Raw genomic sequence first — 24,893 nt, 5'->3', positions numbered from 1 at the left:
ATCATTAAGGATTTTTTTAAAAATGTTCTACATATACTCAAAAAACTGGGGTTTCAGGAAATAGTTAACCCAATGTCAATGATGGAGGAATAAGTGCAGTTTCTCAAGATGAGCACTTTAAAAGACATTATTCATCTGAATGCATAGGTTTTATATTTTTCTCTTTAAAATATTTCACATTTATATTCATATTTTTAATCCTCAGGGTGTATCATACATTAAATGCTTAATTAACTGGTTGAGCACTGAATCAAATTGAACTTCAAAAACAAATCTAAGAAAATAGATAGACCATGGCCTTTTGGGGAAGTTTTAAAGTTTTAACTTGTTGCTGTGTTTCTGCAACTAATTAATTCATACAGTGATTCTGAGGGCTGGACTGAAGCATTATCTCCTCTATTTCCTAGTCAGGTTATTGAGATATGGAGGTGATTTGCCAAAGCCGCACTGATGCACAGCTGTCGGGAATCAGGATTTCTGAACTCAAAAGCAATTCTTCCCACCCACCAAAAGGACACATCCTTTCTGCTGGAAAAGGAGCTCCAGCCATGGGAACTCTGGTCTACACAGGGGTGCATGGGGCTTCCTGGGGGCTACTGGCATGAGATAAGAGAAGGCTGCCATGTCCACAATCAGGCACAGTGAGTGGCGATTGTAGGGGAACTCTGAAAACTACTGCAGTGCCTCCTGTGAACTCTGGTAACACAGTAAGAAGCACACAGGAGACTCCAAACTTGGAATTAGACCTGGCTCTGTCACTTCATAGTAGGTGACCCTGAGAACTTCTCAACCTCAATTATCCACAGTTTTCCTTGTCTGTAAAAATATGATAAAATAATACCTAATCAAAAGGTTACTGGGAGGATAGAATAGCTATATATTTAACAAGTAAGGTGTGGACACTTATGAGATGACCATGTTAAAATGAATACCTTGAAAACTTGGATTTATCTTATGTAGTTGTGAAGAACTAAGAGGCAATCCTTGTTTGTTTTTTGTTTTGTTTAAATAATTACACAATGAGTTTAATTCCTGCTACTAAGGTGTCCTGGGGGAAGACTGCAATGCACAGGGACGCTAAGCACAGAGGCTGAGAAAGCTTTATAGGTAAGTTAATTTTTTCTGAACTAGAGTTCGTTAATGAAGATGTGAGAATTGTACATTTGGCATTTCTATTTTCCCAAACTTTGCTGAGAGGCCTGGACAATAAAAGTGTTCTTTGTTGGAATTACGTTTCAAAGATTAAATAAAACTCTTATTGGACAAGTAGGTCTCAAAAAGGGAAAATAGTGAAGAAAGAAAAACATAGTAAAGAAAGAAAGAACAAAGGGTTGCAAACGTTGATTGAAACTCTATCCTACCAGGAATATGGGTACAAAGTTTGCTGTTGGACACATACCCTTTCACGTTTATAGTCTTTTGAGCCTGAGCTTTAAAGAAGCCAGGACTTTTGCAGGTATGTAGAAATAATCATCTGAAAGGATAATGGACAAGCTATGCCATCCCCACCTCTAGATTTCAGGAAAGTTAAGGTTCCCTCATTCAGAGGTTTATCAAATGCCTACTGGGCCCCATGCTGGGTGTGAGACAAAGAGCAGCTTTCACTTGAGAGGGCTGCTTGGGATATGGGTCCTTAGAAAAAGATGTCAAAAGGTGGAGGTAACATTCTGCAAAGAAATTGAGACTGGTGTTTATATACAATGAGTGGAAAATGGCACAGTTGAAGGCTTTACAGAAGAGGTAAATGGCCTTGAGGTTTGGGGACTGAGCAGGCTAAACCCCAGTCTTTGCTGTGCTGTCAAATGAAATGGTGGCTGAGGAGTCTCTTGTCTTATCAAGAGAGCTCTCCCCATTTTTCGAGAAGGATGAATTGAAATGCTCCACTGTGGATAGAGTCCCAGAGGTTGAGATAGCCTCACAGGGTCAAGACTGCTCGACTTGGAATGCTTGGAAACTGCCTCTTCAAAGAGTCGTGTGGAGGCTTGGATCAATTTTGCTGGGGGATAATTCAATCAGGTTTGCATACGATGAAGAACTCTTGGACTGTAGTGTGACTGGAGAAAGGGAGCTGGGTGACAATCTGGGCAAAACCCCCACCAGGCCTGAACCAGGGCAGTGGTACTGAAACTAGAGAGACGGGATCCTTTGGACGTAGTCCGCACTCTACTTTGTAGCAAATTTGATGAGAGAGGGGTATTCTTTACCGGCTTGGAGAATTAACTTATCTTTTGTACCTCTATTAGATCTCCTTCATTAGAACATTCTGTGAATTTCCCTGATCTAGCATTTCTTTTGAACAACTAAAGAGCGGAACCCATTCAAACTCTGGAAAAGTGATGATGTAGAGCAGAACTATGTTTGCTATTCAATATCCCTTCATAGGAGCTTAATAGTAGTTTGTGATGACACAGTTGAAGTATGAGTGCAGAGTATGAAAAGCCCGTAGCATCACCATTTTCTAGCTCAGTGACCTTGGGAAAGTCACTTAAATTTGCTTTAACCCCAGGTTCTTCCTCTATTCAATGGGAATACTAGAACCCAGACTACTATAAGGCCTGCAGGCCAAATCTGGCCCACTGGCTGTTTTTGTAAATAAAATTTTGTTGGAACATAGCCATGCTCATTAGTTTATATATTGTGGATGGCTGCTTTTGCCCTGCAATGGCAGAGTTGAACAGTTGCCACAAAGGCCATGTGGTCTGTAAAATCTGAATGGTCCTTTACAGATAAAGTGCGCTGACCACTTCTGTAAGGGAATACTCTCGTCTTGTTACCTAAACCACTTCGTCACCTGTAGAGCACCACGCCATGAGGCACTACTCTTATTTAACTATGTGAAACCCTCAGTAGACCATAGAGCACATACTATATGCTAGTACGGTTCTTGGATGGCCTGTGGAAATATTACAGCGGCCCAAATAAATATTTCATTGTTGGCAGGAGTGGAACTGGCAATACTCACAGTGTCAAGGTTTCATTGCACAGGCCCTGAAATGCATTCGCAGGGATCGAAGTCATGTAGGGGTTGTCTGTAATTTCACTGCAGGAGAGGAACAAAAACACCTGGTGAAAAAAATGCTTTCTGGGCTTCCCTGGTGGCACAGTGGTTAAGAATCCGCCTGCCGTTGCAGGGGACATGGGTTTGAGCCCTGGTCCGGGAAGATCCCACATGCCGCGGAGCAACTAAGCCCGTGCGCCACAACTACTGAGCCTGCACTCTAGAGCCCGTGAGCCACAACTACTGAAACCCATGCACCTAGAGCCCGTGCTCTGCAACAAGAGAAGCCACCACAATGAGAAGCCCGTGCACCGCAATGAAGAGTAGCCCCCGCTCACCACAACTAGAGAAAGCCCGCGCACAGCAACAAAGACCCAACACGGCCAAAAATATATTTTAAAAAAAAAATGCTTTCCTTCTGGAGCTGGGCTCTTGCTGCACGTATGCACTTAAATAAATAACCTGACACAATTCAGTTTTATCATTTCTTTTTAGGTGTCATTGATCCTTCTTAGCTGTTGGTGGCTCAGAGGTCCGGTGAGGTGGTGAGAGCTGTCCTAGGTGGACATACACTCAGAGCCCCACACGTGCAGTGAGCAAGCGAGCTTTGGGTGTGGGCTGAGGTTCCTGACAGTCCTCACGTGCAAGGGGAGCAGGTGGGTCTCAGAGATTTCTCATGAATCTCTGACAAATACTTTGTCCAGAGCAACTCGTTTTCTCAGCACGTGGAACCCCTAAAAAGCGTTGCTAGAATGGGATCAATTGATTTCATTTCATGAGTATTACTGAAGTGCCCTCCACTTGCAAGACAGATACTCCTAGAGAACATTTCTATGCCAGTCTAGTTGCTGGAAGACGGCCTGTATTTTGAACTGAGCTCTTCTGCAGCAAAGAAGCATGGACATTTTTTCTAAGAAAATCCCAAGAGTTTGGATCCTATCATTCTGCATTTTGCTCATTCTATAGTTAAAACTCAATCTGTAATTCTCTCTGCATATGTCCTTTCACTTCTAAACAACTAGGAAGATACTTAATTGTGTCATAGGTTTTGGAAAAGAGCACCATGGCCCCAATCAGAAGTCACAGCAAGTAGTTGGAGCACCACTCACAACTGCTCCTTGGGACTCTCCTCAGACAGAATCCCTTAGGTTTTCTATTCCTCAGTTGCCTCATTTGTCTAGTGGAAAAACTGTAACTTCCTTTTATGTCTTGTAAGGTGGTTGAGAGGAGCAAATATGATAACACATGGGAGAGTGAAAAGCTATGAAAAACTATGTGAAAAATAAAGTATCATCATTATCATCAAATTCCTTCTATTCAAACAATCCCAGCAGCAAACAAATATGCCATAGTTTCTCCCATTAAAAACAAAAAAACAAAAAACCCTTTTCTCCATATTCAATATGCTAAAACTACTGAGGCATTTTCTGCTTCTTTTTTGTAGTAAAACTTCCCTAAAGAGTTTGTTATGGTCACTCTCTCTAATTCCCCCTTCTGGTTCTTTCTTGAGCCCACTCCAACCAGACTTCTCCACCCCCAGAACCCCACGGGCAGCGTTCTCTTCAGAATCACCGATGCCACGTATTACTAAACCCAATGGCCATTTCCCAGTCCTTGCCGTACTTCATCCATCAGTGCATTTGTCACAGCTGATCACTGCTTCCTCCTTGAAACAACTGCTTCACTTGGTTTCAACAAACCCCTCTGGCTGCAGCCTAGTTCTTGTCAGTGGCAAGTACAATATTGCCAAATATTGCATATGTGCACACTTACAGTATGAAGAATACATCAGTGGAATAAACTTTGGTCAGGTCTGGGAATACTCTAAGTCCAGTGTTGAAAATGCCACTAAAGTACATGAAAAAGAAGAACAAGAGAACAGAAATAAGGTAAGAAAATCAACACGTAGGAAGTAGAATAATGTAATAGCTAAAAGTATGTGTTCTGAAGTCAGACTAGGATCAAATCCTAAGTCCTTCATTAATTATCTGAGAGACCATGGCAAGTTCTAATCCTTGGATGAAATGATGCTCCCTGAAGGTACGAGAATCTAACCCGGTCCACCAGTGTCAATACATCTTTTCTGTTTAGAAGAATCTGGGGATTGTTTGAACCAAGTGGGATTCCTAGAAATAGGAATTCAGGTTTCTTTTCGTGTGTGTGTGTGTGTGTGTGTGTGTGTGTGATTTCCTTGTTTTAACTGGAGGACATTATGCGTGTGTTGGGGGGAAGGGAGGGTAGAATAAGGAGAGGATGGGACAGGAAGACAATATAATTACCCAACTCCAAGCCAGGCTTCTTCTTTCAAACTCTACATTATATTGTGTTCATTATTTTACCAAGAATGGTATTCCCATGGCAGTCACTTGAGAATACCATGGCAGCAGTATCAGAAAAATATGTCCAGATAAGGGAGGAAATCAGTCAAAGACAATATCTTCACTCTCCAAAGCTGTGTCATCAGGGCAAAATGTCAAGATTAAAACGTGCATTGACAGCATGAATACAAAAACTCTCAAACTCTGGATGCCTCTCAGACTTAGTTGGTTTAACATTTCTTGCAGCTACTAGAACATACGTAGTGGATTTAGTGATCTTTTTGAGAGCTTCGGTATGACGTGGTGAGAACTTGTAACTACCAGTAAATCTTTAAAGAAAGTCTTCCAGTAGAGAAAATTCTAGTCCCATTGCTGTACCATCAAAGGCAAATTCTGACCTGACTCCTTCTAGAGGGGAAGGCATATGATTTGAAGAGGAAGCAGAGCCTGAGGTCTCAAAAAAGCAAATGGGACATTCCAAATAACAAAGGAGAGATGTAAGATTCCATGACGTATATTTGAAGAACAGTAAACAAACTAGTTCAATTGCAACAGCTGTTTATGTGGAAGAGTTGGGTGGGGAGACCCAGAGTTAAGTGGGGACCATATTGAAAAGGGCTGGAAATGCCATATTAGGGACTTGGACCAAGACCTGTCTATTCTTCAAAACCCGGAACAAGTCCATCTCCTTCTGGATGTCTCCTCTAATTACCTGCACCCCCAGATAATGTATGTACCTCTTATTTGTCACTTACCATTGTTCTCCTAGGGGAGGAACTTTTCAATTCCATATATAATATCTTCTTTAACTAGATTGTAAGCTTCTTGAAGGCAAGGACAATGTTTTTTTTATCCTACATGTTCCCCACTGAGCCCTGCACATAGTAGGGGACCATCATATCAAAGAGTTACTGATGGATTGAAACTCAAAGTCCACACAGGAGTGATTGCCTTGTGCAATAAATTTTTATTACTCCCCAGATACCCTTTCAGCCACATTTCGCATCCATATCCTCTTCTGTTCTCCTGGCATCTCCCACCCCTACCTCTTCAATACTGAACTATTTTTCATTCCCCAAACAAGGCATGTGGTTCCACACCTTTGTATCTTTACCATGCTATCCCATCCACTTGTATTTCTCTTCTACCCCTCCCCCTCCTTTTCCTGGATAAACTCTATTCATCCTTAAAGACTAATTTCATAAAATACATTTGGATATATACTTTTATTTAAAATCCCTAGATGGAAATGAACTAATATGTTAATAGTGATTATTTCTGAGTATTGGGATTAAGGTTGGCTTTTTTTTCTTCATAATGTTTTTGTGTTCTAATTTTTTACAACGCATGTGAGCAGGAAAGAAGGGAAGAAGGGAAGGTACCCAGAAGACCTGAGGCCATACACACACATCCACTGAACACACTTCCTTGAGTACCTAGGCAGTAGGCGCTAAGCAGTAAAGATACAACAAAGAACAAAAATGTTGTGGTCCCTTCTCTCATTGAGGTTACAATTAGCTCACAAGGTGTCACCAAAGCAAAGCAGTAAGCTCTGTCCCTTCCATTTTTGTCCCCCTAGCTCTAAGAGATTAGGTTTTACCCTTTTTCGTTTTCTGTTTGTTTTTGTGTAACAGTCACTCTAATATTGTGATACCCATTTCCTAACAAAATTGACCGGTGGGCTTTCAGAGGTTTTTGTTTTGTTTTGTTATATTCATTTAAAGACCATATATACATGATGGCATTTTCTCCCTCATGTCTCTTGGGGCAGGTCTCTGGTCCCAGCATTATGTGTTGACTTTTGAATAGGTTTTTAAAATGTGGATCATTTCACCTGTTACCTTGCCTGATGGGTAAAGGTGGGGAGTAAGTCACAGGATGTGATTTGCCCCAGGCCACACACCACTAAAATGGCCCGCATCATCCTAGGGATATTCCTACATTATAATTCTCTTAAAAAAAAAAAGGTAGGAAGGGACAGGAGTTAATACTTACAGGAACTTTAGAAGGGGGAGCTCTTTTAGGGCACCGTGGTCTATGTAAGTTAAGCTTCTGGTATTCCGAATCTCTCTGTAAAAGTACAAGAAATATATTCACTGTAATATATCCCTTTCTGTTCTTATGAAAGATAAAACAACATAAATCAGGTTTAACAAATGTTCCTGAGACGAATACACATTTACGTGGTGCCCCAGGGACTTCTCCTCTCAGGAGCCAGTCCCATCCACAACAAGCTACTTTTGGCTCCTTTCAGGGACACAGTGGCTGTTCAGCTCTCATCATTGGCTTAGTTTCAATCCATTTAAATTTTGGGGCGACCTTTCTCTTATCTACAGTCTCAGAGCCTTTTTTTCCTTTTAGATTTGAATAGAAAAGAAAAATCTCTCCAATGGTTTGTTGAGGGCAGATATCTTTATTATTAACAACAGCAAGTAACCTGGCCCTGGAGTGGGGGTCTGAGTGGATTATATAATGGATTACAGCAAGGGAATAAGGTCAGTGAGGCTCCTCTGTCAATTGCTATTTCAGAGGCAGTAGAGGTAGTGAGTATTAAGAGTTCACTTGGGTTTATTTTTCTGTATCAGTAATTGAAAGCTCTTGAGCACATGTGATAATATCATATATGTCTATAATTTATCTACTTAGGTTTATATACATGCTAATCAAAATGCACAGTTAGCAATAATGGAATTAGTGCCTGTTTAGAAATAGGCTCTCATTGGTAGAATTAAATGTATTCAACATGTGTAGATTGGTTAAAAGAGTTTAAAGGCCCTCCCTAGGCTTATGTGAAGAGGGTAGGAAAACTTAGTAAGACTTACAGTCTATCCCCTTCTGAATGGCACCGAAGGCTTGATTCCTAAAGGAACCTGCACCTAGTGGTTGCTGGTGACAACTAGAAGACTTAGAATCTGGCCTCTGGGATTTTTTAAACAGTTTAACTGAATGAGAATTTCCATTAACTTCATGCGTTGTGATTAGATACAATTAGATGATGTTTAGTAAACTTATAGAATTGTAAAATCAATCATCATCACAATCCAGTTTTAGAACATTTCTATCAATGACAAAAATAATCATATGCACATTTGCAATTAATTCCCACCCCCTGCCTCTTGCCTAGGAACCACTGATCTCCTTTCTACCTCTAAATTTGCCTTATGTGGACAGTTCATATAAATGGCATCATAAATATGTAGCCTTGTCTGGCTTCTTTCATTTAACAGAGTGTTTGTGAGGTTCATCCACGTGTAGCATATATCAGTAATTTGCTCCTTTTTATTACTGAATAGTTGGATGGACCTGAGATCAAATCTTGGCTCTGCCACTTCTGGCTACATGACCTTGGACAAGTTCCTTGACCTCTTTGAGCCATAGTTCCCTCATCTGTAAAATAGGGACAATAATAGTGCCTCTTTCATAAGACTCTTCTGAGGGTCAAATAATGTCTATAAGGGGTTTGACATGTGTCTTAGCTTATGGTGAAGGCTCTATAGGTGATAGTTTTATTATTGTTATTCTCCTGAGTGGAATGAAAGCTGGAGCAGACATTAGAGACTTGGGGTTGGAGGTAATGCAATGTTTTCAAAAATTTAAAAACATAAACCAAACGAACAAAAAAACCCCACTAGGTTTTGCATTTGACAAAGGACAGTGGATATGAAACAGACCTTGGAAAAGAGAGAGTGGCATTAACTCTGAGAACAGAAACTGTCTCCCACCTCCCCCACCTCAGCTTACTGTCTATTATTAGCATAACCTTCCTGGTCCCTTGTCTTCATTAGCATAACTTTTGCCCAGGAAAATAACTTTATTATTCATTTTGGGAACTTCTTGAAAGACCCATCAATGCTTCAACAGTTTATATCCCAAAACTCTTAGAAACCCTCACCTCAACATCTTTGCCTTGTTGTGTTCACTAATCCTAAACTATCATATCACGATCTTTATCCAACCAAGACCCTGCATAGAAAGACCCACTTTAAACTAGATGGTTTAAATTTTGCTCTGGCTTGAAACTAAAAGCCCTGCATCCCTGAAACTCCCTCTATCCTGGGTAAACTAGGACCATTGGCTACCCCACTGCACACTCTCATAGCAATCCCACCGTGCCCCTCTAAGACTATCAGACTCTGTTGAGTTGAGATGCTCTGTGTGGTGAGCAGTAAACTCCTTGCCAGAGCTTTCCATTTGGAGAGGACGGCTCGAACCTCTGTCAATCAAATGTAAACTAGTTAGAAGAGTTTGACAACTGAGTGTGGGTTGCAGTCTGGAAAATTGCTCCATGAGTGACTATTGTTGAACAAGTGAACTTGAGTGAGCAGCCCAAGAGAATGTCACAATAAAAGAGTGTAGCCTGGCTGAATCAACTTTAGGGATAGAGAATGAACCACAGCTGTTGGTTACAGCTGATTAAATGAGGCTGGCGACCAACATGGCGGCTGTAAGAGAAGAAAGAGGTGAGAGAGGCTACAGGCGGAGAGAGGGAGACACAAAAGAAGAGATGGATTTTTCAGGGAAAATGTATGAGTGAAAAAAGGGGAAAGATGGACAAGAGATACCGCAAGAAAACACCAGGCAAAAGAAGCCGCTTTCTGAGGTAAGTGGTTAACACTTGTTCGCAAATGACTTTTAAAATATCTCTGCTGAGAGAAAGATAAATACGGTATGAAATCATTTATACATGGAATCTAAAAGTGCCAAACTCAGAGGAACAGAGAGTAGAGTGGTGGTTACCAGGGACTGGGGTGGGAGTGTGGGCAGGGGACTGGGGAGATATTGGTTAAAGTGTACAAGCTTCCAGTTATAAGATTAGCAAATTCTGAGAATCTAATATACAGCATGGTGATTATAGCTAATAATACTGTATTATATCATTGAAAGTTGCTACAAGAGATCTTAAAGGTTCTCACCACAAAAAAGAAATGGTAATTATGTAACGGGACAGAGGTGTTAGCTCATGCAATGGTGGGAATCATTTTGCAGTATATGAATATACTAAATCAACACATTGTACCTTAAACTTACACAATGTTATATGTCAATTATATCTCAATAAATCTAGAAAAATAAAATCTCTGCTGAAACAAAGAAGGGGAGTGGGGCATGGACTGCCAGTAGTTTAGCTAAATGGAGACCGATGTCAGAAGTGAATGCAGCTGGTATAGCTGTTGCAAAAAAAAGCAATGGAAGTGTAGAGGTAAGTACCAGAAACCTCTGATAAGAAGGAGGAAATAGGAGTCCAAACTGGAATGAGTTCCAAGAATGCCTGGGACGGTGAATTTGAATCACACAATTTGAGTAAAGCAATTATGGCTCAAGTGTGCAGGAGGCCAGATATGCTGCCAGGAAGCTGGGGACACCGAGAGAAAGAAAACCTATATGCAATTGCAGCACAGTGGGTTGGAATAGAGATGTCCTGCAGGGTGAGTCTGAACAAGAGCTGAAGATGTCAGTGCCTCTGGATCAGCAGCCTGGGTCCCTGAGTGACTGCATGGAGGAAGGCTACCCTGCCCACCTGCTCATCTACCCAGTAGTGTCTCATAAAGAAGAAATAAACTTGTTACCTTAGGATTTACACATTTTTATTTTTGTCTATTTCTTACAGTAATTAGCCTACCCAAACTCATACAATAAGCATCAATACATTCTTAAAATACAGAGCACACTGTTAATAGTGGTCATCTCCAGGAGAAAGGTTTGGAGGCTAGGAATGTGTGAATTTCACTTTTTATTTTATCTTGTTCAAATGAGGAAAAAAAGATAATAAAAGCCATGCAAAAAAACCCCCAAACTAAAAAAAAACAAAGCAATATATATCCTATATAAAAAATTTTAATATGCAGTGCCAAATAGTCTGCTTAAATCTTCAAGTATGCTCTTCCACGGAGTGGGGCAATTTAGCTGTGTCAGGGAAATACTTGAGGATCTTGAAGCTTATTGAATAGAAAAAAGCCCAGCCTTGGAAAATTATAAGGCGAAAAGGGATTGGGTATATTTGTTACTCAGAACAGTTCTACCAGTGAGGGAATAGAAGAACTGATTTTAGAGAAGCAGGTAACATCATCCTTATTTTGCAGACAAAACAATGCAGACACTTAGAAAGGTTAAGTGACTGATCTCCTGTTACACAGTTAGAGGCAATTCTGGGCCTTAAACTAGGAATTCTAACTCCAAATACAGCTTTTTTTTTTTTTTTTTTTTTTTTTTTTAAATGATGTTTAAAGGAGATCATCGACCAGAGCTTAAATATAAATACTCATTATTGCTTAATTTTCCTTCATTGGATTTCACATAAAATGGACATTTAGATGAAAAGTCTAACAATGATGCCCAGTGTGCAGTGTTTTCACAAGACAGCAGATTAATAATTTAGCATACATTAGGTTCATTTAATCATACGTCTAGATTCTGGATTTTTTTCTTCTTCTGAGAAATATTTGTTAATTCTTAATAAGAGCCAAAAATAGAGAAATTGGTTTGTTTAAAACAACTGGCATTGTGGCAGGTACTTAGTTCCCAGTCTAAACCGAAAGAACAGGGAAATCAGCAAGGTGAGAGAAGGGAGTTCTCAGGTTGGGGAGGGAGCAGCCAAAAAAGGGGGAAATGAAAGGCTTAAACCCTCCTATGAAGGAACTTTCCAACTACTGATTTTCTTCCATAGTCCTGTCCCCCCTCCCACCTCAATTATTCAATAGGCATTTGTCCTGGCATTTGACTGTGATCCTCAGCCTTAGAGATATTTGCCTATACCCTAAACATCTCCAGTCCATGAATGAAAAGCACGCCAAACTGGGAAAGAATTGAGGGCGATAATAAAGTCGAGTTGGCATTTCAACTGCAAAGTTAGATGGGGCCAAGGGCGATAGGAAAGCTTCAGACTCCCACCGGGCACGGAGACTGAATTAAAGTAAGTGAAGAGAAGAGAAGCTGCCCCAGTCAGCATAGCTGGACTCTTAAGAAATACAAATGCACTAATGTGTAAGACTGTGTTGTTTAAAACAAGAAACTGAGCAAGAATATTAACCAAAAACCTAGCTCTCAGCCAGTCCCAGATCCTTTGTAATTCTTATTTCAATTTGATTTTCAGAGTTATTTTCTAGTCTGCTTTTAAGTGGCAATGGTTCAAAAAAATGGGAGGCAGGCCACTTTGACTTTGACTAGATCTGCTTACTCTAGTGAGTGGAGTGTGGAGAGATTCATTAAAGTTAAACACATAATTAGTGGACATCTATCATGTGCAACTTTACTGCATGCTCCAGGAGGTATAGGGAAGTAGCAACTAATTATTTAACTACTTTAAAAACAAGATGTGAATATGTTGGCAAAGCCAGAATTTTGTTACTTTAAATGCTTTAAATGCTGTACTATACCAGATGTGAAAACTGGGACTAAGAATTAAGTAAATTAATGTTGAAGTAACATTTTGTGATAGGCTTTTATCACATAATAAATCACCCATGTATTTTAACATCAAGTATTAATTTCAAAATTAATGCATATTGAAGGACTCCTTAATTTTTAAAAAGTTTATTTCATCTGACTATAAAGATAATATATATATACATTGTAAAACTTGTAAACACTTTCACATCAAAAAGATGTGAAATCTCCCATCATTCCATGATCCAAAGAAAATCAGTTTTTTTCTCTCCGTAGATATATCTGGTTGTTTTTGTTGTTGTTTTAATAGCATGTGTCAAAAGCAGTTCCTCTGAGATTAGTCTATGACAAAAGATGTCTAATGGTTGCTCAATATTTCATACTAAACCATTCTTCTACCTAAGCATTTGAGTAGTTTCCAAATTTTTGCTATTATAAATTAATTGAGACAAATGGCTTTTTATGTGAACTTTTTTCTCACTCCTATGTTTATTTTCTTAGGGAAAAATGTACTGAAATGGAATTACTGGGTTAAAAAGTACAAGGCTGTCAAAGCTCTTGTATATATTTGATCCTTAGCTTCTAAAGTCCTGATTTTTGGACTAACACTCATTTTTCAGTGATAGTCTATAAATTCACAGAATAAGTTATTTCCTACATTTTCTTTTTTTTAATTTAAGATAAGCGTAAGTTTAATGACTCAAAATTATTGAACAACTTTATCCTAAAATGCTTATTAATGGATCAATTTTAGTTTAGGGGGGACTTCTTCAACACCAGATTACAGGATTAAAAAATACTTGTTGTAGTCACATTTTTCTAAAATGTAACCCAGATATGGACTGTCCCATCATTCTTCTGTTCCATCATGCTTGCCTGCTGATAATAAGGAATCCACTCACATCAGAAAGTGAGCAATGTAGATTTTACTGAAGATTCATAAGTCAGGGGAGAGGTTTTACACTGTATACTCCAAAGTTAACAACTTATTCCTCCCATCAGACTTTTCTGAGTTTTATTGTCTCTGCTACTGTGTATCAAGGCTTTTCAGTGAGAGATATCTTAATTATTCTACTATGATAATTATCGATAAAGTATTTTACCACTAACATTCCATTACATAACTGGGGAAAAATAATCTATAATGGAAGGTGATATTCATGATTATGATGCATTTTTAATTTGTTGAGGAATTTAAAAAATAGATGCTAATTCAAAGAGAGTTTATAAATGTTCAGAGTTTTGAAGTGGATTGAGGAAAATGTAAGTTTATCAGCAGATTTTCCACTAGAAATAGAACATTATAAAAATGATTTTTCTTTTTTTCAGTTTATTTTTTTCTTTATTGGGATATAGTTGCTTTACAATGTTGTGTTAGTTTCTGCTATACAACAAAGTGAATCAGCTATATGTATACATATATCCCCTCCCTCTTGGACCTCCCTCACCCCTCCACCCCCCATCCCACCCATCTAGGTCACCACAGAGCACCAAGCTGAGCTCCCTGCGCTATAAGGAGGTTCCCACTAGCTATCTGTTTTACACATGTAGTGTATATATGCCTGGAGGATGTATACAGCTACTTTCATGATTATTTAATGATCAGGACTAAGACTGGTGCTCTCAAAACCTCCAATAAATCCACTTGATTCAATTCAGTGAATCAGCAAAATTAAGTCTTATCTCACTATCTGCTGTAAATCACACGTTTTACCTACCCAGTTGTAGAATTTTTATTTATTTGTGATTTTTAAAAAAATCCACAAAACAAAAACAAAACCCCAAAAAATCTACAAAACAGTCAAAACATATTTCTGAGGGTAGCACTTTATTTAATTATTTCTTCTTTTAATTAAAGAGATATTTTGAGTTTGCATTGGTTCTGGAGGCAGACACTCTTGGTTTCAAATTCTGACTCTGAAATTTCTTAGCTGAGTAAACTTGGGTAAGAGCCCTGTGAGATACTTATTACCATCTTCATTTTACATAGTGGAAACTGAGGCTTAGTATGATTAAGTGGGACAGTATATGTGAAGCACTTTTAGCAGAGTGTGTGCCCATAAAAGGCATCCAGGAATTGGTAGCTACTATTAATAGGAGTAACAACAGCAACCGTCTACTGTATGCTATTGGCTTCTTTGTAAGGGAAATGAAATAGAAGATGGATGTGGCTAGTGTTTCATCAATTTACAGTTATAAATCTTTATCATATGTACACTTTTGGGTCCAACCAGTATCCTAGCTGAAATTTAGAACTGAGGAGAACTGATTTGTAACCACTTAGGACCCTCAATAATTTGCAAAGTAACCTGCCATTCTTGTAGTTTTCTATTACAAATTCTCAGTGTCCCACCTCTTCTGGCCATCTATGGCTGCATAACAAATTACCCCAAACTAAATGGCTAAAATAACAACCATTTTATTATAGCTCACAATTTTGTGGATTAGGATTTCAGGCAGTGCTAAACTGGGCGATTTTTCTGCCCCATGTGGCATCCCCTAGGATCATTGGTTGGTATATAGCTGGTGTCTGGATCAACCTGGAGGGTCCAGGATGGTTATGCTTCTATGCCTGGCTCTGATGCGGGTTGTTAGAAGGCTAGGTTCAGCTGGCTGCTTCGCCATCTCCACGTAATCTCAGGGCCTCCCCATATGGTCTTTCCATCAGTGTAGCTGGACTTCTTACATAGTGGTTCAAGGCTCCAAGAGTCTAAATTAAAAGCTGCCAATTCTCTTAAAGACTGGGCCTGAAAATGCATGATGTCACTTCCACCATAGTCTGTTGTAATATTGGGCAAAAGTTTCAAAATTTGAACAAAACCAGAAATCCATAGATCCAGGAAGTTCAGCAAACCCCAAGCAGGTTAAAGACAAAGAAAATATCACCTAGGTACATAATTTTGAAAACCAAAGATAGAGAGAAAGCCTGAAAAGCAGCCAGAGATAAACGGACATGTTACGCATAGGAGAACAATGATGAGAATATGAGTGAACAATGGAGGCCAGAAGACATGGAAAGATACCTTCAAAGGGCCGAAACAAAAAACTGCCTTGCTAGAATTCTATACCCAGCAAAACTAATTTTTAAATATTAAGGTAAAATAAAGTTATCCTCAGATAAATGAAAGCTGAGAAAATTTGTTGCCAACAGAACCACACTAACATGCTAAAAGAAGTTCTTCAGGCTAAAGGGAATGATTGGCTCTACAGGCAGGAATTAACACTGGAAATATTAAATATGGGAATATATATAAAAGACTAGTTTTTCTTTACTCAAATTCTTTAAAGGTTAATTAACTCTTTAAAAAAAGAGCAATGTGGTGGGATTTATAATATATATATAAATAAAATATATGACAAAACAACAAAAAATGGGAGAGAGTAAATGCAATTATAATTTCAAAAGGTTCTTACATGATATGGGGATTGGTATAATCGTTCTTGGTAGACTATGATAAGTGAAGGATGCATATTATAATCCTTTGAGTAACCACAAGAAAATATTACAAAGGGCTAAACAGCTAATAGGGGAGATAGAACAGAATACTAGAAAACAAAAACAAAAGCAAAAACAACCTGATTAATCCAAGAGAAAACAAAGGAGGAATAAAGGGACAAAGAACAGAGAAGAAAAATTGAAAACAAATTGGAAAATGGCAGGTTTAAATCATATCAATAATTACAGTAAATGTAATGGACTAAAAAAAGAGGGTAGGGATTATTAGATTAGACAGAAAAGCAAGGTCCAGTTATGTGATGTTTACATAAAATGCACTTTATATATAAATATATATAGTTATTGAACACCATTTTTTTCTGTAAAAAAATAGTAGCTACTTCAGAGGATTGTCGCAAGGATTAAGTGAGTAAATATGTGTGTTGAGCATTCAGCATAGTGCTTGGGACATGGTAAATTCTCCATTAAGGACGCTAAACATATATGCATCTGTGTATGTTCACACATAATACTAAATGTTCTATCAATTGTAATTTTCATTAATTCAGACTGGCCTTCTACTTCAATTCATGATTTTAAAAGTGAATGTTTATAATATATCTAATTGTTCCCCGTTTTTTGGTTTTGGTTTGATGGTGTGAGTAATTGGCACATAAAACACACTGCCTTGTGGAAACATTTATTATTATCATCACACATTTGCATTATTCTCACAAATTTTAATAAGTTCTATAAAGCAAAAATAAAGGGTTCAATCATAGATTCAAGTGAAGGATTAATTTAGGTGGGATCAAGGGTATGTGTAAGTAATATTTAGGCTGAAAAAATAATCGGTAGTGTTAACCAGGTAAAGAGAGAGAGATAGAACTTTCTGGACAGAGGCAAAAGGATGTGAAGGCCCTAAGGTGGAGAAGGTCTTGGACTATTCAAGGAACTAAAGAACACAGGTGTGCAGGAATGGAGCAAGATGAGGAGGCAGAGGTGGGCAGGGCCGGCTGAAGTCCTGGGCCTGGAAGTTTACATTGAAGACTCTGGATTTATCCTAAGAGAAAAATCACTCTGGCTGTTGTGCAGAAATGAATTAGAGGAAGCCAAAACTGGGAAAACCAGTTAGGCTATGAAGTTATTGTAGTCCAAGCAAGAGATGATGGTGGCTTGGACAAGGGTGGTGGCAGCAGAGAGGAAGAGGATGAATTTTTTATATATTAGGGTAGTAGAATGGACAGGACATGGTGAATGATTAGAAGTGGGTGATGAGGAAAGAAGGTATAGTGATCCCTTCAGGTGTCTGGGATTTGCAGTAAGGTGAATGGAGGTGCCATATACAGGCTCAGCAAGTATCAGAGGAGTTACAGATTTCAGGAGGAGAGGTAGATTTCAGTTTGGGGTATTGAAGTAGTGAGAGAGATGTAACACATCTGAGGAGATGTCAAGTAGACCAATAGGTTAAGGGCCCCATACTTAAAAAGCGAGGCCTGGACTAGATGTGTAAGTTTGAGACTTGTTGGATAAGATCACATGGGGGAGAATGTGGAGTGAGAAGAGGACACAGGACTGGGCCATATGGAACCCCAACATGTAGAAGTGGGGAAGGAGAAGACACCAGCAAAGGAGAATGAGAAAGACTGACCAGCATGGTTGGAGGACAGCTGGGAGTGTGGTATCACAGAGGCCAGGGGAAGAGGGTTTGGATAAAAATAGAATAATCCACTATTTTGAATAGTGGATTATTGTGTCTGTTTAGCTGTAAGATGCAATTACCACAGCTTTAGCACGGTGTTAAACATACCGTATTTATTGAATGAATGGGTAGCTTTGTATCTTTGGAAACCTAGCTCATGGTCACTAACAGAAACAATGTTTATGTTCTACCACCCCAATTCATATCAGGGAATAAAATCTAAACATGAATTGGGAAGCCATCTCAGAGGACAAATATTGAGCTTTGGCAGGAAAAGGTTGAAAAGGCATTGGAGAGATGATTAGAAGTGGGGATGATGAAGTGTGAGTTCTCCGTAGCCCTAGATCAGTCTATTCACCAAATCACATGGTCAAAAAGGGGTAGAGAGAGGGCAGCTGAGGAAGGAAATATATTCACGAAACAGAATAACATTACGTTCTTTAACTGCTGATGTTCTCACTGAGGCATTTCAATAAGCACTGGCAACAGGCACTGACATTTGAAATCGGTACTCCTCAGTTTAGTACCTACCCTTGCAGCAAATCCAACTATTTACTAAATAAATCAGAGGGCTTTAATTCTGTACTCAGGAATCCCAGGAAGTTTTGGTTGACAGTACTATGCGGTCTGTGGATTAAACAAATTATTGATGTTTGGCACCCAAAGTCTTTACTTATCCTTCATGTTGACTAGCACCATTTGCAGATAATAATGTTGGATATATAGTAGGAAAATTTGAAGAATGCAAGATGCATTATTCTCTTACTTTCTAAGATATTAGGCTCTCAATACCTCATATATATAAGGAAAATATCTTTTTAAAAACCCATTTTCAAATTCATCCTTGTATTGTATTTAATAGTTTCCTTTGCTTTAGGAAGTTAACACTTTTGCTCAGAGAGGGAAAATGGATATTTATAAGAGAAATCTTAACAACTAGAATCTTTATGAGAAAAAGCCTGTAGTAAAACAAAACAGTTGCTTTTAAGAGATGCAGGATTTATATAGAGCTTTATTACAAATCAGTTGCCTTGATTTTTTGGTGAGTGGGGCAGAGAAGCAAAATGGTATGATAAATTAACATTATATTTGGAGTCTGGAGATTTGGTTTTGAATTTTAACTGTTGTTCTTAATGACCTGAATTCTCAGTTTTCTTGGGTATTGTTCTACTTTCTTTGGTTTTAATTCACTGTTCCTTTATAAATTTATTGTGAACGATATACAAATGAATTATTTTCAGCCTTTTTTCTAATATATATGTTTTCTTCTGGGTATGACTTAAATTGCATCCTACAGGTTTTGATTTGTCATATTTTTATTGACAATTAGTTAAAATTGTTTTCTAGTATGTGTTGTGATTTCTTCTTTGATCCATGATTATTTAGAAGTATACTACCTACTAGTCAGAGCATATGGTTGATTTTAATTTTTTGTAAGCTACTGAGATATTAATTACTTATGAGTATTATTATTTACTTTTTTGGTATATATGTTCTATCAGATAAAGCTATATTAAAACAAACTCCCACTATGATTTTGGATTTATCTATTTTATTTTTTTAGTTCTGTTACTTTCTGCTTTATATAGTTTGAAGCTATGCTCTTATAGACATTCAAGGTTAGAATCATTATATCTTTTTGGTACAGGGTATAGTAATCCTTTTATATCGTAGTAAAATTTCTTTTTATATATAGCAAGGCTTCATGCTTTATATATATTTGTATATTTATATCAATTTTCTCTTGGTTACTGTTTGCATGTTAATATTTTCATGCTTACATTTTCAATCTTTCTGTATCTTTATATTTAAAGTATGTCTCTTATAAGCAGCATTTTTAAATTAACCTATTTGGCAATCTTTGTATTTTAATTGGAGTGTTTAGTCCTTTTATGCACTTAATGTAAATATTGGTTATTTGGAGTTAAATCTACTATTTGTTCCAGAAGTTCTTTATTTCTTCTAATTTCTTGCCCTTTTTGTATTAATTTTTATTATTCCATTCCTCACTATTATTAGCTTGTTATTTATCCATTCTTTTACAGTTATTTTAGTTTTTGCCCTATGCATTAGAATATTTATTCATTATTTGTAAAAGTCTAATATAAGTTAGTGCTTTTACCATTTCCCAGACAATTCAAAGAACTTAGAATGCATTAACACTATTTAAAACCCTCCCATCGTTTATTTGCTATTGTGTATTTGAATTCTATATATACAGGCAGTCCTTGCTTTGCATGGTTCCCATATGCATGATGTTCAGTTACCATTATTTAGTTAAATTTAAATAATAACTGGTTCCAACCACATGGTTCAAGTTTGTTACCACAATATATTAACTATGAGTAATTGCATAAAGTACAAACTTTGTTGCCAGCTCTTCAGTCCACGCATCACTATGTAAATAACAGATGCACATCATGACAGGTGATCAATTACACCGCTCCTTTCAAAGTCATTAGTGATAGGTCACCGAGCATCTGTTATTCAGTTCATATACAAACAGTAAGGTGTGCAGTTGTGTTGCCTCCATGACTCTCAGTGATAAACCCACACAACATTTTATAAAAGAGGATAATTGAAAGAGGTAATTGACCAACAAAGATGGAAGAAACAAAGAAACAAAATGTGATAGTGCTCGAAATGAAATTTGAATAAATGTAAGTAGAGTCATAGAAACTGCTAACCGTGGGAACGTCCATACTGCTACCATTTGAGAGACTCTGGACATTTAATAAGAGGAACTTAAGTGAAGGTGCATTATTGACATAAATGAGAAGAGTGGTTGTGAATAAAAGAATGAAGATGTCCCCAAAGAAATGATGCTGGTAAAAAAAAGAATTCACATTAAAGGGGCTCTCAGAAATATTTTGACATTGAAAGAACAGAGGATAGATATTGGAAGCTGATCCAGACCTAGAAAGGAGTATGACAATTTGCCAAGACAGTGACGTGATACTCTCTTGTAAGTTATATATACAACAGAGAAAAATGTGTGTGCTATTCAAAGTACTCTTGATAAGCTTTTTAGAAATAAATAAAACATTTTACTTCTAAATGCTTCTAATGTTTAAAATTACAATGTGCTAAAAATATTAGTTTTACTATTTTTACTTTCCCCATGCATTTATAACCCAATAGTAAGAGAGATTTTAATGTTTTGACAAGAACTTTTGTCACAAAAAGTAATCTTTTTTCATTGATTAAGATCGCTTTGCGCAGTTTCAGCATGCAGTTTTATGATCCAACACTATCATGCAGAGCAAAGACTGCCTGTTTTTCAAACCCCATAAGACGTTTTGTTTTGTTTTGTACAGTCGAGGTTAATTTATATTTAGCTCTTTTTTTTGTTTGTTTTTTGTTTTTTGCTTTTCATTTCCTCCTGTACCTCTGTGCTATCAGGTAGAATTATTTTCCTTTCGCCTTAATAATTCCTTTAGCAGTTTCTTTAATGTGAGCCTAATGGTGATGAATTCTCTCAGCTTTTGTTTGCTTGAAATGTCTTTCTTTTGTCTTCAATTTCAAAGAATCTTCTTGTTAGGTTGGCAGATATTTGCTGTTGTTATTTTTGTGGTTCTCCTTTTTGCAGATATCTTACTTTTTGCTTTGTGGATTCCATCATTTCTGTTGAAAAGTCAGCTTTCAGTCATGTTGTTACTTCTTTGAAAGTATTATGTATTTTTTTCCTCTGGCTGCTTTTTATGATTTTCTCTTTCTTTGAGTTTTTAGCACTTTTACTATGATGTGCCTTGACGTGGTTTTCTTTGTATTTATCCTTTAGGGGTTTGCAGTACTGCTTACATTTGTGACTTGATGTCTCATTAATTTTGGAAATTTTCTTTCAAATATTGCTTCTTTCATTCTTTCTCTTCTTTTTCTTGGGATCCAATAATAGGTATGCTAGACTTTTTAGTGTGCCACATATTTCTTTTTCTCTCCATGCTTCAGGTTGGATAAATTCTTCTGACCTAACTTCTAGGTTACTTACTCTCTTTTGACCTATGCATACCTGTGGTTAAACTCATGTATTTAGGTTTTATTTTAGTTATTGAATTTTTAAATTCTAGAGTTTCCATTTGATCCTTTCAAAAATATTTTCCAGTTCTATTCTAAAATTCTCTATCTTGGCAATTAAATTTTTGAACGTCTTGATCATAGTTATTTTAAAGTCTGTCTGATAACTCCAATATTTGAATCTCTTGTGGATCATTTTCTATTGTCTGTTTTCTTCTCTTGATTTTTGCCATAAATTCTTTATTTTTAATTTTTTTTTTGTATGCTTGGTTATTTTTTATTGAAAGCTGAGCTTTAGTCTTTGTGAGGACTGATCTATTTCCCATTATACCATACTTCTGGGATGAAGCTCTTTTTGGCATCCCAGCTAAAATCCTTGGGTGTTTACTAGGAACCATCTCCTTAGTAAGGCTTGAACTCCAGTTTTTATTTCCCTAGCTCTATGAGACTGCCTAAACCTCTGGGCAGCCTCTCAGCTGTTGTTTACAGTTTAGAAAATACTTCAAGAGGAAAGTAATCAAATGTTGTTTTGGGGATTTGCTTCTCTCCCCTTAAGTTCTTGCTGCCTTTATAACACTCAGATACATTTAAACAGATTTTTTTTCCAGCTCCTCTAGTTGTTTTCAAACCAATGGTTGATATAATAATGTCTGCTAGCCTACCATAGCTGGAGACAACTTTCTGGGCCTCAGTATTCTTAACACATTATTGACCAGGGGATTTTTGCAGAAACTAATGCCTGTGGCCGTAATACGTCTCTGGTCAAAAATGTGTTAAAGGCAGCACACTGTACTACATAAGGAAAGAAGATTTGAGTCACATATTTATGATGTAAAAACTCTGGCCCAATCCGTTAGTAACTCTGTGACCTAGGATAACGTATTTAGTCTCTCTACATTTATGTTTTTCTTAAATAAATAATACAAATGATAATCTCTACTTCACAGGGTTGTTTTTTGAAGGTTAAATAAATAAAGTACTTAAATGTTCAGCATAATGTTTAGAACATACTAAGTATTCATAGATGATAAGTATTTTTGTTCTTCATCAAGAAAAGAGAGTTAATATTTCATAATACATGGCTGCTTAAAAGAATATAATGTGATTATTTGTGTAAAACTTTTTATAGATTGCAAGGTACTACAGAAATAAAAACAGAATAATTATTTATGAAGTGTATTGATTGGTTTTATGTGGGAGGCACTGCGCTAAATGCTTACATGCATTATGTCATTCAATATTTATACTAAGCATATTAAGTTGGAACTCTTATTACCATTATTTTACAAATGAGGAAACTGAGGTTAGGAAGGATTACATGACTTGTCCAAGGTTAGATAATGAGTGTCCTAACCACTAGACCACCAGGGAACATCAAGTTTAGACAATGACAGGCAAAGAAACCAGAGTTTTAACCTAACTCTGACCAACTCCAAAGCCAGAGCTCTTAACTCCACTCCTGTTCTAATCTCACAAGGCTACATTTCTCTTTCCTAAATGAGGAAAAAAAGTTAGTTTTTGCAGAAACTTGCACAGGCCCTGGAATCCAGTAGGTGGTCAGTAAATATTTATTGACTTACTGATATCCATGTCAATAAAATCTGTTGACACAGTAGTAATAGAAAGAAATGACAATTCAAAAAGAGGACTTCTAATTTTGTCTTTAACTTCCAGCCATGCAAGTCAGAATTAGGATGAATTAACGTAAACTGAGAGTGAGAACAAGTTAAGAATTGAACCATAAATGGAAATTCTGACCCATGTTCTAGAAACCAGTTGCTGTTGCCACCTGGAGCCCCCAAATTATCAATTAAGAGTGGGTGTGGCTTGGATTTACGCTTCACTTTTCATTGTACTTACATGTGAGTCATTTTACTCAAATTGTAGAAGGAATGTGATTCCAGCCGCTGCAGAGTTGCATCTATTGACAAGTAGCTGAACATCACAAAAATATAAAACAAAGTAGAAAGTTAGCAGGGTTGTGAACTGCAAACATACTATTAATTTTGATGTAACTTCTTTGTCAGGGGCTTCCCAGGTCATGCAACATGCACAACCCTCACGGTTTCTCCCTAATTATGTTAAAATTAGTTATTACTTTTTTTAGATCCTCTTTTATCTGAAAGTTTCCCAATTCATTGGACCTATTCATCCTTCTGGTTTCATTCAACAGATACTTCCTTTAGAAGCTTTCCCCAAATTTCCTGATTAGGTCAAGTTTCCCATAGTATATCCTCATGGCACCATGAACTTCTCCTTCCACTAATTTCCACTAATTATCACCATGAAGCTTTGCAAGTGCTTGGATGATATTTGATTGATGTTGTCTCATTAGACTCCCAGTTCTCTGAAATGGAGAACTGTCTGTTTCTGATGGACACTGAATTTTGAGTACCTTTCATACTGCTTGTCACGTAGTAGACTTCCAATAAATATGGATTAAGTGAATGACTGAGTGAATGAATGAACAGATGAGTTACTCAAAATAGCAGAAAATGAAAGATGTTAGAAAAGAATTCACCAATAAATAAGAGGCATTTTTAATGGAGTACCTAATTGCATGAGGTCAGAGATGTAGTTACAAAGAAGATGAAGAAAAAGCCACATTCTCTAGTGGAACATTCCATAGGGTGGTGACTATATATTCTCTCAAGACTTCTCTTCTTGATTTTGATGAGGCTGAAAACTCAATATTTATTTTGAACTTTGTAAGTGAAAGGCAACACAAATAAAAGTTTTAAGTACTAAAAAGGAGAAAAGAGAAACTTCTAAATACAACTTGTCAAGAATACATAAGGGGTGATGTTTCAAAAAGTATCCTAAATTCCATCTTGTAATAAGAATGACTAATGCAGCCAAATTCAATGACTGCTTTTTATTGAGAGGCATTTCTATGACATTTGGGAAAATTAATGATTAACAGATGGTGTCCACCTGTGGCCGTAGCAGAGCTTCTCAACCCTGGCCGTACAACTGAACTATTTGGGAGGCTTTTAAAACATAAGATGTCCAAAACTCGGTCCAGGATAATTAATTCAGAGT

At 37.3% G+C, this 24,893-nt stretch overlaps 1 protein-coding gene across 2 annotated transcripts in view; it reads right to left on the bottom strand.

The window, feature by feature from the left end:
• The window catches only part of TSHR (thyroid stimulating hormone receptor), a 152,781-nt gene that overhangs the window by 38,374 nt on the left and 89,514 nt on the right, over positions 1-24,893 (bottom strand). For both annotated transcript variants that reach the window (XM_061182774.1, XM_061182775.1), the window contains exons 3-6: positions 23,712-23,786; positions 7,312-7,386; positions 4,772-4,846; positions 2,963-3,040 (exon numbers count right to left, since the gene is read on the bottom strand). In XM_061182774.1, the coding sequence (XP_061038757.1) occupies positions 2,963-3,040; positions 4,772-4,846; positions 7,312-7,386; positions 23,712-23,786 (303 nt within the window). The remainder of the gene's footprint in view (positions 1-2,962; positions 3,041-4,771; positions 4,847-7,311; positions 7,387-23,711; positions 23,787-24,893) is intronic.

The sequence above is a fragment of the Eubalaena glacialis genome, chromosome 2 (assembly GCF_028564815.1).
Source record: "Eubalaena glacialis isolate mEubGla1 chromosome 2, mEubGla1.1.hap2.+ XY, whole genome shotgun sequence".
In the NCBI taxonomy this organism is placed as follows: Eukaryota; Metazoa; Chordata; class Mammalia; order Artiodactyla; family Balaenidae; genus Eubalaena; species Eubalaena glacialis.
This window is presented reverse-complemented; position numbering and strand designations above follow the sequence as displayed.